The 16,826-nt window shown below is 45.3% G+C and overlaps 1 protein-coding gene and 1 long non-coding RNA gene across 4 annotated transcripts in view; one reads left to right on the forward strand and one right to left on the reverse strand.

Annotated features, from left to right (window-relative positions):
• Cfap57 (cilia and flagella associated protein 57) overlaps positions 1–16,826 on the reverse strand; it is a 76,860-nt gene that overhangs the window by 44,452 nt on the left and 15,582 nt on the right. The window contains exons 6-10 of the mRNA XM_051171416.1: positions 15,140–15,292; positions 9,578–9,717; positions 8,676–8,841; positions 7,877–7,990; positions 1,356–1,568 (exon numbers count right to left, since the gene is read on the reverse strand). Of these exons, the coding sequence (XP_051027373.1) occupies positions 1,356–1,568; positions 7,877–7,990; positions 8,676–8,841; positions 9,578–9,717; positions 15,140–15,292 (786 nt within the window). The remainder of the gene's footprint in view (positions 1–1,355; positions 1,569–7,876; positions 7,991–8,675; positions 8,842–9,577; positions 9,718–15,139; positions 15,293–16,826) is intronic.
• LOC127211514 (uncharacterized) overlaps positions 1–16,826 on the forward strand; it is a 51,683-nt gene that overhangs the window by 19,534 nt on the left and 15,323 nt on the right. Inside the window, exon 3 of one of the 3 annotated variants that reach the window (XR_007833429.1) lies at positions 9,596–9,992. The exons of the other annotated variants lie outside the window; for them this stretch is intronic. This is a non-coding gene — a long non-coding RNA (uncharacterized LOC127211514). Of the gene's footprint in view, positions 1–9,595; positions 9,993–16,826 lie in introns of those variants that run through there. 3 annotated transcript variants of the gene reach the window in all.

Below are 16,826 nucleotides of genomic sequence, written 5' to 3' on the forward strand. Positions count from 1 at the left end.
TTTTGTTTCTTGAGACAGGGTTTCTCTGTGTATCCCTGGCTGACCTGAACTTGCTCTGTAGTCCAGGCTGGCCTAGAACTCACAGAGATCCACCTGCCTCTGCCTCCCAAGTGCTGGGATTAAAGGTGGGCACCACCACCGCTCTCGGCTCCCCTCAGTTCGTAAGTGTGGTCAGTTGTAGCCTCTTGAATTCACTGCCTACAAACACACCTCAGAGTGCAAACACTATGACGACCATGAATTCATCCAGGAAGCTATGCTCTCGGGGAGCTTGTTCATCCGTCTACTTGTGACCGTGCGACTTCACCCACCCACTCACCTGCCCACATGTTTGTTAAATGTTTGTGTGTGGGGAGGCGGGGTGCGTTGGGATCAGGCAGTGTATCTACTAGTAGGGGTGTCAGGGGGAGAGACTAGGCCCTGACAGAAAATTATTCTGGTCTAGCTTTGTAAAAGCTGCCTAAAAAACTAGGGTTAGACCACCTACAAAAGAGTTGTACAAAAGAGTTGTTGCCCCATGTTAACTAAGCTGTGTTCCAAACTTGTCTCAGGTAGCCATGAGCCTCCTCCCACATCGAAGGTGCCAGTCTGTGACAGAAGCTGAGAAAACCCAAGACGCTAGAGACCAGCTGTCCCTGGGCTGGAGAAGGCATAGGCCACATCTGTATAAAGGGTCCTCACTGAGTTCCTCTCTGCTCTTATGTCCAGGGGTCAATTGTGGTAATATAAAAATTTGGAGGTTACAGATTTTGAAAGAACACAGGGCCAAGCCTGGGTGATGACAGTTAACCATAGCAGTGGCTTTATCTCAGCTAGGTGCCGAATAGGGCAAGAGTTCAGCTTAATTTAATTACATTTTAATATACGCGTGAGCAAAATGGTGTGTGTGTGTGTGTGTGTGTGTGTGTGTGTGTGTGTGTGTGTAGATCAGAGAACAACCTGTGGAAACTGGCTCTTTCCTTCCACCATGTGGCTCCCCAGGGTTATCTTGATGACCCAAGAGTGGTTTCGAGATGTTGCTGATCTCCATGTGTGGGGGGTAAATAGGAAGTTACAGACAACCAGCAAAATGGAGGACAGGAGATCCAGAGTTTGATCCATGTAGGAGGATCAAGGAGTGACTGAGCGGACCCAATAGAGAACACAGCAGGTGCTGTCCCGTGCAGGAGGGCCTGTCCCGTGCAGGAGGCCCTGTCCCGTGCAGGAGGGCCTGTCCCGTGCAGGAGGGCCTGTCCCGTGCAGGAGGCCCTGTCCCGTGCAGGAGGGCCTTTCTCATGCATGCTTCCTATCATAAGCCCAGAAGTCTGTCTTCTACAACACTGTGGAACAGCCAGAGCCAGGGACGGTGGACTTACCAGAGAATCCGCAATCTCCTTGAGAGTCTGGTCTGATCCAACAGCGAAGATCACTTTGGCATCAGGGGAGATGCAGACGGAGTTGTAGCTACAGGACTTGAGCACACATTCTGTCTCTCTCTTGCCTGTGGACAGATTCCATTCATACACGGCGCCATCCGTTCCCGCAGAGATCAGTTTGCTGTCATCTATGTTCCACACAAGTGAACGGATCTGCAAGGTACGCAGGCACACCTGGGTGAGAATAATGGACACACACACACACACACACACACACACACACACACACACACACACTCGTGACAACTTGGGGGAGGAGGTGAGTCTAGGGCTTCTACGTTATGGCAGAATGTCTGTTCCTGGTAGAGGTCTGTCCTAAGCACAGAACATGGCTTCCTGGCCACATTAATCTGTTTTCTAAGATGTTTGTAAAACACTGAAAACAATGTACTCCCATTTCCTTCTCACTTTATGACTGGAGACTGACTCACATTAGTTTTCTAATCTAACGAATAGATTATTAATACTGTTTTGAAAATGTGTATGTACATATGTGTACATGCACATGTTGTGGTGTGTGCTCAGTGTGCATGGAGGTCAAAGTTCAACTTCAGATGCTGATCCCCAGGAGCAATCCACCTTGCTGTTAGAGACACAGTCTTTCTCTGCTCTGGAGCTCACTAAGCAGGCGAGACTAGCCCCAGGAATGCACTTGTTTCTGCCTTCCCTGCTCTAGGATTACAGAGTGGGACATCATGGTGAGATTTGTTTTTTAATGTGGGTTCTGGGTCCTTATGCTAGTGTGTCAGATATCTTACAGATGGAGCCATCTCCTTAGATCTTTGAAAAACCTTTCTTTCTAAGCACATGCACACATTTAAAGATTTGTTGCTCTTAGGTGGATGCATAGTTTGGCTGAGGTTGCAAGTATCTGCAGAGGTCAGAAGAGAGTGGGTTCCTGTGACTCAAGGACTCCTCCCAAGAATCCAGGCTTAAAGTTGTAAAGTTGCACTCACCCCTGGCAGCATGGAAGACTATGCACCCGACTGAGGAGGCATTCTCTCAGGTAGAACCAGAGAGGGCGCATTTAAACTCTCTGCAGACCACAGAGCAAAAAACCCAACACCAAACCAAACCAAACCAAAACAAACCAAAACAAACAAAAGACCAAATGGCCTAAAGGATGGATGATAGCAGCTTCCAACCCTGACACAAACCTAGTAATAAAGGCTGAACAATCTAAGTAGGTAAGTGGGCTTATGGGAAATCTGTGATTAGTAAGTACCTTAGGCCATCTACAGGCAAATCAAAGGCTACAATAGAAGAAGAAGAAGAAGAAGAAGAAGAAGAAGAAGAAGAAGAAGAAGAAGAAGAAGAAGAAGAAGAAGAAGGAGAAAAGGGGTGGAGGAGGAAAAAGAAAAAGACAAAGGGAAAAAAGTCTGTAAGCAGGGACATTAAAGGCTGCATCTTGCACAGGGAAGGGCTTTACAGAATTAGTTCTGCCATTGAGCAAATAAGCAGTCATCTGACCAACTAACCCACCCACTGCCAGCTCTCAGGGACAAGTGTCTAGAGTGGCTGTGATATAGTGTCTAAAATGGCCAGCCAATAAGTAGTTAGGAAACACACAAGAAACAAACCAACAAAGCCTTTAAAGAGAGTATACCCAAAAAAGAGGACAAAAGCGATCAAGGAGGCAAAAAGAAAGTGTCTTGGAAGGTGCCCAGATTGACTCAGCAGACAAAGACGCCAACACAGCTGGTGTAAACACATCCAAAGAAGCAAGAAAGTCTTGCTCGGAGAGTTAAAAGAAGTGATGACATGTCTCATCAAGTTGGAAATACTAAAGAGAGAGAGAGTGTTTTTTTAAAACTCTAATGGATACCCTGGGGTTGAAAAATGTAATTGTAAAAGATGAAAACTTCACTAGAGGGGCTCAACAGTAGATTTGATCAGGGGACCGTGAAGACAGATCAAAAGTGGTTATGTAATCTGAACAACAGGGATTTTTTTTTCCCCATGGATATTTCCTCCCACATAACATTTTTGTTTGTTTTATTGGTTCTCTGGAAGTTTCACATCATGCACCAATCACAATCACTTCCCAGTCCTTCCATGTCCACATTCCTCCTATGACCTCCCTATCTATTCCCCCAGAAAAATAAAAATAAAATGAAGAAAAAGAAAAGTCCAATCTGTATTATCTCTATACTCATTGGAGCATGCTCAAGCTCTCAGTGGCCTGCCCCTTAAATAGAACTGAGCCCTTCTACTTCTGCATGCCGCCAGAGCCATCAGCAGTAGACAGTAACTCTTTATATCTCCACCATACTCTTTAAGAGTTCTCTTGCCCAGTGGTGGTGGGGTCACCTTTAATCCCAGCACTTGGGAGGCAGAGGCAGGCGGATCACTGAGTTCGAGGCCAGCCTGGGCTTCAAAGAGAGTCCAGGACAGCCAGGGCTACACAGAGAAACCCTGCCTTGAAAAACCAAAAAGAAAAACAAAACAACAACAACAACAACAACAACAACAACAACAACAAAAAACCACGACCACCACAACAACAAGAGTTCTCTTTGGTAGCTTCCAAGGACAGAGATGTTTTGGGATGTTAAGAGTCCAAGAGAGCCATGGATGAACATCAAATGCACCAGCAAATGTGGGTTGGGAGTACCAGGAGGATGTGGGGAGCCGTGCTAAACTCTGCCATGTCAGAAATCCTCTGGGTGTCTCTCAGTAGGGCTTTCCCTACTTCTTTCAAAGGTAAATAGTCCAAGGATAGCCTGGAACACTAAGACCTCATCCGTTAAAGCTCAGCAACTGGATGGTCACAGCGTGCAGCCTAAGCACAGGATTTCTGACATGGCAGAACTTAGCACGGATCCTCACAGGAGGAGAGAGAAGAGCCTCAGGGGGAAAAAAAAAATACAAATAAGTATGTAATGCTGAAAGCAGTCAAAACTTGTTGAAAAACATGAGTGCACACATCCAAAGACTACAGTACATTTCCAGTAAGAGAACTGCAAAGAGACTGACATCCAGACACAGCACAGTCAAAACATTGCAAGCCAACGCTATGAGAAACTAAGAGAAAACCAACTGGTCCACCTGAGGACCAGCCCAAGATAACCATTGGCTTTTGTTCAGAAACTCAGGAAGGAGATGTGGAGAGCAGGGGGAGACTGTTTAAAGCAGAGATGAACAACAAGAACCACCACCTTTATGTCTAGCAAAGTTAAGTTTCTATTTTAATATGAAGGACACGTTCACACATCCTCAGATAAACAAAAAACTGGAGCGCTGACTGCCGGCAGATCTGCCTTTCAAGAAATAACAAAGGAAGTTTAGACTGAGGGCAGTTGATCTCTGACTTAGGTGGGTGAGTAGGAAAAGGGAATTGAGGGGAGAGGGGGAAGGAAGAGTGGGACTGGGAGGAGAGGAGGGAGGGGGCTACAACTAGGATGCAGTGAATAAATAATAAAAAGAAAATAAAGAAAAAATATGTTGTCACATCAAAGAAAAAACAATTGTTAATTTTATAAGTAACCAAGAGACAATGTGATGGTGTGTTACATTTTCTTTAACTCTCTGACATATGGAAAGTATTATAATCTTTACAATTATACTCATTTTTTTTGAGACAGGGTTTCTCCTGGCTGTCCTGGAACTATCTTTGTAGACCAGGCTGGCCTCAAACTCATAGAGATCTGCCTGCCTTTGCCTCTCAAGTGCTGGGATTAAAGGTGTGCCCCTCCATGCCCTGAGGGTTTTTTTTTTTAAGTTTTTTTAAAAAGACACAATAAAATTATATAAAGAAGCAATCAAAACAATGTATTATAAGCCAGGTGTGGTAGCACACACCTTTAACCCCAGAACTCCAGAGAAAGAGGCAGGCAGATCTCTGAGTTTGGGGCCAGCCTAGTCTACATAGCAAGGTTCAGGCTAGCCAGGGCTATGTAGTGAGACCTTGTCTCAAAACCAAACAACTACCAACCACCACAATGTACTATAGGATGTGTAATGAAGATAAAATACAGGAGCAGTGAGATGGCTTGTGGTGTCGGGGTGGGGAACTCATGCTTGCTGTCAACTCTGGCAACCTGAATTTGGCTTGCTTCAGGCCTCTACACTCATGCCACACACACGCATACAATTAATAAAAAGGCAAACAAAAATAAGTAAAATCCATATAATACAACACAGGGCGCTAAGTCTAATAATATCTGAGGCCAAAGCATTTATTTTTGAGGCTGTTTACATTATTTAACCTGTTAATACAGTGGATGACACTGGTTGGTTTTATGGTATCAAGCCAGCTTTGCATTCCTATGATAAACCTTGCTGGGTCACAATCTGTAACCCTGTATGTCGATAAGTTTCAATGTTCTGCTGTCTTGAGACTTCCTGGTCTGTGTTCATGAAGGGTATAGATCTGCAGTTTCCTTTCTTCTTTCAGACTATTTTGCTTGATTTTTGGCTTAGGGTAATGTTAGCCTTGAAAATGATTTAATATGTGCTACACTTCTGTTGTGGGGATCTAATTGTATAGAATTGGCCTTAAGTTCCCTTCAACGCATGGACACCCCTGCTCCTGTCTCTCTTTCTGGATCTGCCTACCTCTTTCTGCATTAAAAGCCATAGACTCACAGCGTTACCTCTAATTTCAGTTGAACCACGGATTCACGCCAGGCTTTCCCCTCTCTCTGTTCTTATAGACCTGGCTTCAATTATTTTTAACATTTGCTTTTCCTGCTTTTTCTATAAGTAGCCAATCTTTTGATCCAATGGCTCCTGTTAGTGAAAATGGCTATTCTCACTTAGGTCAAAGTCTTTAGCTTTCTTAACCCTGCCTTCCTTCACCTCTTAAAAGATATGCTTCAGTTGTTTAATGCTGTTATAGAAAAACACGGCGACCTTATTTGCCATAAAACTCCTAAATGCATGTATTGCTTTTGATAATGGATCTGAACATCCTTTGACTTTTATGCCTCTCCAAACATGTCTGCAGTAGTTTTATTGTCTTTTGCTCCATATTCTTTTATTGTACCTGTCAGGACTCAGTGAAAAGCTACCAAGGACGACACAGTATAAAATACTAAGAAGATCTACAAGGTTCCATGCATGGGGCGGGGGCTTGTAAAAGACTCCAGTCTTCCACAAACTCTTCAGGACCTCTGACACTCCCTGTGATCTATCTGTGGGGTTTGTATTCTTATTAAAGACACAAGGGCAAGTTCCAAAGATCTCTGGCTGATCACCACTGCCCTTAAATATTATGTATGGTCCAGGTGTAATTTTTTTGTCTACAAACTATTTCGAAATCTGCTTTTTCTCCTAAAATTGTCCTTCTATTTCTCAGCCCTAATGAAATTCACACAGGAAAAAAATTTCCCACAGAGAATGTTGAAGGAAGGCATCTGGCCAAAGGCTTGAGATAATGAATGACAGAGTTCTTGGCTCTGACAGTGAGCACCCACCAAGCAGAAACTGCTTGGAAAAAAGTTAGGATCTTGATATAACAGTACCTGGCTAGATACTGTTAGGTAGAGAAAATTTTCTTTAGAATCTGCTTTGCGAGCAATAGAAGGAGAGCTTGGACTGTCTTGCCTTACAGGTGCTTTATAATAGAGGACCCCTTGGCACTTAGCCTAGGCTTGGGTAGCACACCTGTTGGTTTGGGATTGGAAGTGAGTCAAATCTTCTTCGTGTTAAAACATTTAGTTTCAAGCTATGTTGCTATGACAATCATATAAACACAATGGCTTAGAGCCTGGGAAAATTTATGAATAAACTTTCCCAAGTATTGTTTAAGAAATAATAATCAGGTCTTGCTGACCTCTGCTGGGAAATTGATTTTTGCTCTATGCTTTATTGGATGTTATACAGAACTGTTTGTATTTCTTTCTTAGATTGTTCTCTTGCTTTGTTGGATTTTTAAATGCCCTATTGACTGTAAAAAAATGAGAAAAATCAGGATGTAATCTGTAATAAAAAAATTGAACTTCCCATTACATAAAGTACTGCGGTTGGCCCAAGTAGTAACAGTAAGCAAACAACACAGAGAGACAGAAAAGTTAAGTGCTCCCGGGCTTTAAGACCTTTCAGTTTGTACCACAAATAATGCATGGACTAGTATGTCTTTCTTCCTCTTTCCTCAGCCTCTCCTCAACAGCTGGCTCCTATAGCCAGTTGTTCCCCAATGGTTTGTTTCCCTCAACCAGCTGTTCACCGCCTGCTCCACCGAGACTTTCTCTTCTTTCCTTTTCACTGTTTTCTGGAGCTGGTCCGAGAGATAGTCTCACATGTGATGGTTGTCGCCACCAGCTTTGTCTGCGTAACTCCTGCTCCCCTCCCCAGGACCAAGTCCTTACAAGCATCCCAGCCTAAATTAACCTCTTCAGCAAGCTGCATGCAACCGAGTCAGTTGTAGCTTGTTTTTGCAGCTATTTTGTGAGCCCTGTGGCTGGCACAGTGCACGTCTCAGAGCCCCTTGTTACCCTGGCCACTGGTCACGGACTTACCTTCCCCGTGTGGCCTTTCAGGTTGGCGATGTTCTCCAGGCTCGTGGTGGTGAAAATGTGAATTACATTTCCATTGACTGCAGCAAACAGGTGACCTCCATTGCTAAAGGCACACTACAGGGAAGGAGGGAGCAGGCAAGAGGTGAGCATCTCAGTGGAGACCACTTTTTCAGGGGAGTTCAGGCAGGACTCTGGGAGAGTGTGGGTGTGGGTGTGGGGAAGGCCTGTTTCCAGACACCACCAATAATCTTGTAGCTCCCTGCTTCTATCACAGAGCCTCAGGGGGTCTTCAGAAGCTCTGTCTCAGGCCAGGCAGGTGATGCTTTGCATCATAGACTTGCTTCTTCAAGCCACCTGAGAGAAATCTGACATGATCTCCACTTTTACCCTCCCAGCTGGGGCTCTTATGTTAGGATTGCTTTTCTTCTTTAATCTTTATTGAGATACTCAGCCCTATCACAGGTGGAATCCCACAAAGCCTTGGGTCCAGTCAGACTATTTTGATGGGTGTAGAAAAGCATGGGCAGGGGACAGAGAGGCTGCTCAGTGGTTAGAGCACTGGCTGCTCTTCCAGAGGACCTGGGTTCAATTCCCAGCACTCACATGGCGGCTCACAAACACCTATAACTCCAGCTCCAGGGGATATGACACTCTCACCCAGACATGAATGCAGGTTAAACACCAGTGAACATAAAAATTAAACAAAACAAAAGAAAACAACCTTCATGAGTCTGGTGAGACTGGCTATTTTAAGCCACTAGGGTCCCCCAAAGACAGACTTTGGTGTCACAGTCTTTACCTCTCTGCATCCTCTGACAGAATATTCTTTGAAAGAGCGGATGTCGTCAATGAGTAGATTCATAAGTCGGAGTTTGTCAGCAAACCCCACCACAATGAAGTGTCCAGAGGGGTGAAGGCTGACCGTGTAGGCCTCTTCTTGGTATTCCTTAAATAGCTCCAGTGTGCTGTGAGAAAGGGTACTGAGTCATGAGCTGAACCCCTAGCCCCGTCAAGCTCCCCATTTTATTTGTTTTTGTGTGCCTGGGTTATTTTATTTCATGTAATGACTGTTTCCTGGATTCTGGCTGCTAAAGGATAACGGTGGGCACTGAGTACAGTCAACGGGAAACTGGTTGAAATGCCATCTAGCAATGAACACTCAGCCCTGCTGAGAGCCCAAGGTTTACAGGGACTATCTGCACAAATAATTTCTCCTAGCAGCAAGAGTGAAGGAGAATATGGGTCTAGTTCGGGTTTGGAGATCCTTGTGAAAGCTGTGCCAGAAGAGTAAACTGTTAGGGGGCTAAGGTGGCTGGGCCAGTGATGTGAGAAAGGGAGGAGCTAAAGGTATAGAGTGATCCCTGCAGCAAGAGGAACCGGGGTAGGGGAAGGGACCGGAAAGCTGGAGGGACAAAGATATTAATGGAAGGCAAGCCATTGTGGGGTGTTTACCTCTATGTCTCTAGGGTCTAGAACAGTGTCTGGCATGTAGCAAGCATTTAATAAACCAGAAAGTGATTTTTCTAGCCCATGCAAGACTGAAAGACAGCTCACTAATTTGGTTCTTAGTAAAAGGCTTTTTCCAGCCGAAAGCTTCTAGGTCATTGGATTGTGTAAACCTCTCTAATTAAAACACTTTGCATAGACAGACTTGGCTGGCGTTCTGTACACACGACAATAGTGGAGCTCTCTCCTCCTTACTTTGTTTCATAATTCCAGATTCGGACGGAGCGGTCCAGAGAACAGGTGGCAATGAGGGGCTTCCGGATGCAGGTAGCTAGACCAGTGATGGATGCTGAGTGCAGTGGGTACAGCAGGTACTCGAAATGGGCAGGCTCTCCCTGGGGAAACCACACAGAACGAGATGGGTGAGCAAAAGGCTGACTGTGTCCTTCAGCATGAATTAGTGCCTGGGACCCTTAATTAGCCTGTGCATACAGAAACCAGGCTGAGGCAAACTGTTTCAGCGTTACACATGGTTTTCCTGAGGCACTATTATTTTTGGAATATTGGTGGAACCTATGGGCGAGCCTATTACGGCCCATTTTTGTTTGTTTTTTTCCAAACCAGTATAATCTCTAACTGCATCTTCAGTACTTTTTCTTACACCCACAGGTAAGTGCTGCTCTCAAAGAAGAGCTCCTTTTTTTTTTTTTAAGACAGGGTTTCTCTGTGTGGCCTTGGCTGTCCTAGACTCACTATGTAGACCAGGCTGGCCTCGAACTCACAGAGATCCACCTGCCTCTGCCTGCTGAGTGCTGGGATTAAAGGCATGAGCCACCACGCCTGCTCTAAGAAGCTTCTTTTTGCAGACAGTGGAGAACATTACAGAAACCCACAATGGTCAAAATGCAGGGAACAACTGACCATGGTGTGCCCACCCTCAACTGATACATGTACAACATAACCCCAACACCGATGGCTCAGGGAACATCACGGAAAAGGGGGTGGAAAGACTGTAAGAGCCAGAGGACTGGGATGAGTGCTTTGAGATGGCCTCTTCTATTAAAAAAAAAAAAAAAAGTCAAATAGATCTGGGCAGGGTTGGGGAGAATGTGATCAAGATCTTCTGATAATCACTAATATATATATATATATATATGGCTCAGTGGTTAAGATCACTGACTGCTCTCTCAGAGGACCTAGGTTTGAGTCCCAGCACCCACATGGTATCACAGTTCCAGGGGCTCTGATGTTCTCTTCTGGTCTCCTACAGTGTCAGGCACACACACAGTAGACAGACATACATGCAGACAAAATACACATACACAGAAATAAAAAATAAATAAATAAAACTTAAAAAATGTATTATTTTAATGGCAACACAAGCCTAGTGTCCTAGGTTTAACCGTTCTTCCTCCATGGGAACATCTGTGTGGCTTCTAACTTTGTTATTTGAGAATAACACCACACATGGAATGCCCTTACATAGAAGCCTTTGTGTATCTCTCATTACTTCCCTAGGGTAAATTTATGCATGGGGAATCCTGGGTAAATGCTATAAACATTTTTAAGTGTCTTAATAAGTAGTGCCAAGACTCTCTCCACAGAGGCTGTACTCATTATGCGAGAGCCGTTAGCACACGAGCAGTGGGTGGCTGGTCCGGTGGGTGTTACAGATGCCTGTCATGTGAGACATTTTCTCTGATGACAGAGGGGAGTGACTGCTGGGAAACCCAATGAGATGAACACACGCGAGGTCTGTTCCCAAGCCAGCCAAACGCTGACATGAGAATTGCCACCACTCTTGTCCTTTCCCATTAATAGCTTTACACCCACCCACTTCTTTTCTTCTTTCTTCTCTGAGACGGAGGTGCTGCACATCTGTTACTCCCTTTGCCCTCAATACATAGTCACTCATTTTTTTTTTTTTCCCACAAGGGAAGTAATTCTTTACCGCCTAGGCTCCCTAGTTGTGGAAGGACAGGGAGCCAGATCAGCAAGCTCACTGGTCTCCCGCAGGCTCTCTATGGCCTGCAATGTCTTTACTGTCTGAATTTCCATGATAACTATCTCATATATCTATTTTCTTTTCATCCCCCAGAGGCCCATGTGTTTGAACACGTGGTCCCAACTAGTGACACTCTTTTGCAGCTGTGCAGAACCTTTGGGAAGGAGAGTCTTGCTAGAGAGGTTGGGAAGAGGTGCTAGTGTTTTATTGCTCTGCCTTGCTTCTGGTATTTGCCCAGCTTCCTGATCCAAAGAGATGTGAACAGGCAGCCTCGGGCTCTTGCTGGCAGAGCCTGAGCTGTTCCTGACGTCAAGGGTTCTCCTCCACAAAACCATACCTTCTGTTAGGTGAGTGGTCACAGTGACAAGTAGCTAATATACAGACACAAATCCAACCACGCCAGTCATAACACTAAATATGAATGGGGAATAAACAAGACCCAGGCTGGAAGGGAACTCAGTGGCGGGGTGTGTGCTTCAAACCTAGAAACACACGAAAGGCCCAATCACAGGCTTTGTATGGAAAGTATGTTTTAGAATGAAATTGCAAACATATTGGAAAGGATTTAAAAACTTAATCATGCTGTCAGCAGCCATGAGACCACTGTAACTCCCACAGTAATAGCAGAGAAAGTAGATTTTTTAAAAAAATATTTTTAATTTTACTTTTTAATTTATGTGCATTGGTGTGAGGATGTCAGATCTTAGAGTTACAGACAGCTGTGAGCTGCCATGTGGGTGCTGGGAATTGAACCCAGGTCCTTTGGAAGAGCAGGCAGTGCTCTTAACTACTGAGCCATCACTCCAGCCCCAAAAGTAGATTTCAAGACAAAGTATTACTGGGAACAGAGCTGCATCTTATGATGATAAAAGGGTCCATTATGGCGTGTTACAAGCATATGCATGCCTAACAATACAACACCAAAATCACAAAGTGAAAACTTTGCTGGGAATGAAAGGCAACAGGCACTTCAACTTAAAGAGCTGAAGATCTCAACAACGTACTTCCCACAGGGTTTAGACAGACAGAAGATGTGAACATGGACAGAAAGGCAGGCAGGCAGACAGACAGGCAGGCAGACAGACAGACAGGCAGGCAGAAGCATTGGTTGAATATCCAACCCATCAATAGTGGATGGATTAGAACGGAGATTCCAGAAATAAACAAAGCCATGCGCCAACAACAGAGTTTGACAAAGGCGTGAGGATCACCCAATGGAGAAAGAAAAGTCCTTCAACAAATGGTGCAGGATCGACTGGACATCTACATGTGCAAGGATGAGGTTCAGGCCTGTTTTAGGGTTTCTGTTCCTGTGAAGAGATGCCATGACACAGCAACTCTTATAAAGGAAAGAATTTAATCGGGGCTGAGTTAGTTCAGAGAGTTAGTCCATTGTCATCATGGTAGCCTGCAGGCAGACATGGTGCTGGAGAGCTAGCTGAGAGTTCTAGGGCCTGGCTTAGGCTTCTGAAATCCCAAGCCAAGGGACATACTTCCCCCAACAAGGCCTCAGGCCACAACTCCCAGTGGTATCACTTCCTGTGAGCCTTTGGGCACCATTTTCATTTAAACTACCACAAGTCCTATACTCCATGCCTTACTACCCACCCCCAAGTCAAAATAATCAAAGAGTTAAATCTATAAGAGCTAATACTATAAACCCTTAAGCACAGGGGTAAATCTTCATTACCCAAAGCTGTGGTGATGGATCCTTAAAGATGGCTATAAGGATAGCCATCTAGAAGAAAAACAGACCAACTAGACTTCACTGAAATAGGAGCCTTTATGAACTACTAAGAAAGTGAGAAGATTCTGGAAGTAATGGGGCATACCAATAACCCCAACACTTAGGAGACTGAGGCATGAGTCCAACAGTTGATAAGAGACTCATGTCTATAATGCATAATAACTCTTAGAGCTTAGTAGTAAAAGAGCACAGAGTTCAAAGTGGGCAGAAGATCTGAATAGAATTTATTCCAAGAAAATGGATGGATGGCAAAATGCACCTGAAGAGATGCTGGCATTATGGTCACCAGGGAAACTCAAATTGAAACCATGGTGATGAGATACCACTATACATCTTCTGGGCTGTAATAAAAAAGTCAGATCATTACAGGTGTCAGTAAGGAAAAAGAAAAACCTGAACCCTCACAATACTGCCTCTTGGAACTTAAGCAGTTTCTCAAATGCCCATCGTGAAACTACCAAGAGTGGTGGCTTTGAAAGAAAATGGCCCCCACAGGCCCAGAGGGAGTGACACTATTAGGAGGTGTGGCCTTGGAGTAGGTGTGACTAGGGGGCGGGCTTTGAGGTCTCAGCAGCTCAAGCCAGTTCTCTTCCTGCTGCCTGTGGATCAAGATGTAGAACTCCCAGTTCCTTCTCCAGCGCCATGTCTGCCTGCACGCCGCCATGTTTTCCGCCATGATGATAATGGACTGAACCTCTGAACTATAAGCCAGCCCCAGTTAAAATTTTTTTTTATAAGAGTTGCCGTGGTCATGGTGTCTCTTCATAGCAATAAACCCCTAAATCATGAAGTGACCCGTATTTCCACTATTAGAAGAGAAATAAAAATCTATGTCTACACAAAACTGGTAAAGCAATGTTCACAGCGGTGATATTCATAACATCAAAAAACAGAGATAACTTGAATGACCCAAACTGATATACAGATAAAGAAAATGTGGTATGTTGGAATAACATACTAGAGTATTATTTGGCCATGAAAAGTTTACAAAGTTCTGGTGCATACTATGGAGTAGAAAAGCCTTTATGATAGCATGGTATATCAAAGAAGCCAGTCATCAAAGTCCACATACTGTATTATTTCTTTTTATATATAAAGTATCTAGAATAAACAAATCTATCATCTAGAGAATAGATCAGCGCTTGCTTAGGGTTGAGGTGGGAGGGGCGGTGGAGGGATGACAGTTAAAGGGTCTGGGATGTTCTTTCTACGAGGTGATGACTATATTCTATAATTAACAGCCGTACTGGTTGTTCAACTCCTGATAACAAGGCTACTATAAACCACTGGGCTGCAGATGTAGCTCAGTTGGTAGAGTGCTTGCCTAACATATACATGAAACCCTGGGTTCGATTCCCAGCATGGAAGGAATGGGAAAGGTGATGCCTGTGACACTGAGGAAGAGCCAGGAAGGTCGGAAGTTCAAGGTCACACTTAGCTACTCGGGCTATATGAGTTCCTGTTTCAAAAACAAACAAATGAAAACCCAGACCCCTTCCAAAAATAGCAACAAAAACATCTCCCAAAAATGTGACTCAAAAGGATATGTTAAAATCCTGACTGTGACTGTAGGTGGCCTGTCTTCTTCATCTTATATATTTGAGTCCATGCTGTTGGGGGACACAGGTCTGAAGTGACAGCTAACTGGTGAAGTGTGCAGCGAACAGTGTGAGCTTCATTTGGAGTGTTTTATTATGGTAGTCGCCTTTGCAAGTCCAAAACAAGCCAGAAAGGGGGGTGGGGAAGAGCAACTGCAAAGATTTTTATATCTCCACCTTTGGGCCATGGACAGATATGGCAGGTGACTTAATTCCTTGAGGCACAGCTCCTGGCAGGACATGTGGGATTTGAATATGATAGGCAACATCAAGGTGGCACAGCTCCGCGCCACCCCCATCCCTGTGAGTGCTTCTGCATGCTCAGCCTTTTCTGTTTGCTTGTATGAATGGTGTGCATGAACCATACTGAGCTTTGCATGAAATTCTATCCATGTGGTGAGCAGCCCCTCGGATGAGCATCCTGGCGTGGTCTGGAAGGGGACTGATGCCCTTGGCGGGAGGCTTACCTTGCTGATCTCTGTCAGGGACATGGTGATGGTGTAAAGCTGGTTCTTGCTGGTGCTGGCGAGGAGGGTTTCTTCTGATGGGCTGAAGCAGAGGCACAGAACGTCCTGTTTGTCTGACTGGCTTGGGTCATTGCTCTGTGGGTCCGTAGGGATCTGCCCAAGGCACAAAACAGCCATCAGTCATTCTCAGTCACGGTCTCTGGCTACAAGGGTTCCAGGGTTACTTCTAGCTCAGACTTCTGAGCAGGCTACTTCCCTCATCTTGCTTGGGTCTGGAGAAGGGAGGGCTGGTGTGCCTCTGCTTTCATTGGTTTTAAATAGCACCACGGGTTCCTTTTGCAGCTACTAGCATCCGAATGGTACAGGTGGGAACGAGCGGGCCAGGCATCCCAGTGTGAGACCCTGTAACACGAACGTTCATTTAAGTCCACTCCAGACACCCACTTGTTGGGGGCCCAGTGCATGGGATACCCCTTGGCACCCAGCACATCTGTGTGCACCTCAGGGCCTTGGAGGGAGGCGGTGGCCCTTCTGTAATATGGGGTGGATTAAAGGGCGCAGGAAGGAGAAGGGGTCAATGCCGCCACTGGTAGGCTTGGAGAGGAGCTATTGTTCCCAATGACACATAATAAAATCGGACTTGGGCTGGAGAGATGGCTTAAGAGGTTAAGAGCACTGGCTGCTCTTCCAGAGGTCCTGAGTTCAATTCTCAGCAACCACATGGTGGCTCACAACCATCTATAATGAGATCTGCTGCCCTCTTCTGGCCTGCAGGTGTACTTGCAGGCAGAACACTGTATACATAATAAATAAATAAATAAATAAATAAATAAATAAATAAATAAATAAATCTTTTTAAAAAATCGACTTCCTTTTCCCTATTTAGCTTCTGTTAGTGACTAAACATGTTGATGGGCCAGACTGCACCAGCCATTTCTGCACCCTGGCCTAAGTTTCTTAGAGCAGTGGGTCTCAACCTGTGGGTCAATTCGTAACCGTAGCAACGTTACAGTTATGAAGTAGCAATGAAATAACTCTATGGTTGGCGGGGGGGATCACCACACCACGAGGAACTGTATTAAAGGGCCGCGGTTTTAGGAAGGTTGAGAGTCACTTCCTTAAGAGTCTGGCTCCCCCGCCCCTCACTCCATGTCATCCCCTGGCAAATGCTCAGAAAGATGGAGCAGCCCAGAGCTCCCTTTCTCCTTTGTCTAGTGTCAGAAACGTGACAAGATGGGCCTCCAAGGGGCTACTGGTACGCCTTGGCGATGTCTGTCTCCTTAGCCCAGGACGCGCAGGGAAGGCTTGCTGGTAGAGTGAGGGGCATTCGCCATGTGAAGAAGGGTCGGGCTGTGTACAGAGTCATGACTCCGAGCCACACACAAGAACCCAGTGTCTCACGCCCCAGGGACCCATGGAGTATAGACACACCAAGGGGGAGTGACTAGGTGGAGGCCCCGGCTTTAGTGATGTCCCAGTGTGTACACAAGGGCCTAGGGTGTAGCAGGGTGTGGCCGTGTTCTCCAAACACAGTAAGTTCCCGGATAGAAGGGGGTCAGAGCTGACGCCACTGTCTCAGCCACCAAGCATCTGTCCCCATGGTAGGTTCACAACAGATGTGGTAAGGGAGTAAATGAACGGTGAATCCTTCAGCCTTCTTTATTCTCTTTACTCATCTTCCTTTCTC

Source organism: Acomys russatus, chromosome 29, assembly GCF_903995435.1.
Source record: "Acomys russatus chromosome 29, mAcoRus1.1, whole genome shotgun sequence".
NCBI lineage: Eukaryota > Metazoa > Chordata > Mammalia > Rodentia > Muridae > Acomys > Acomys russatus.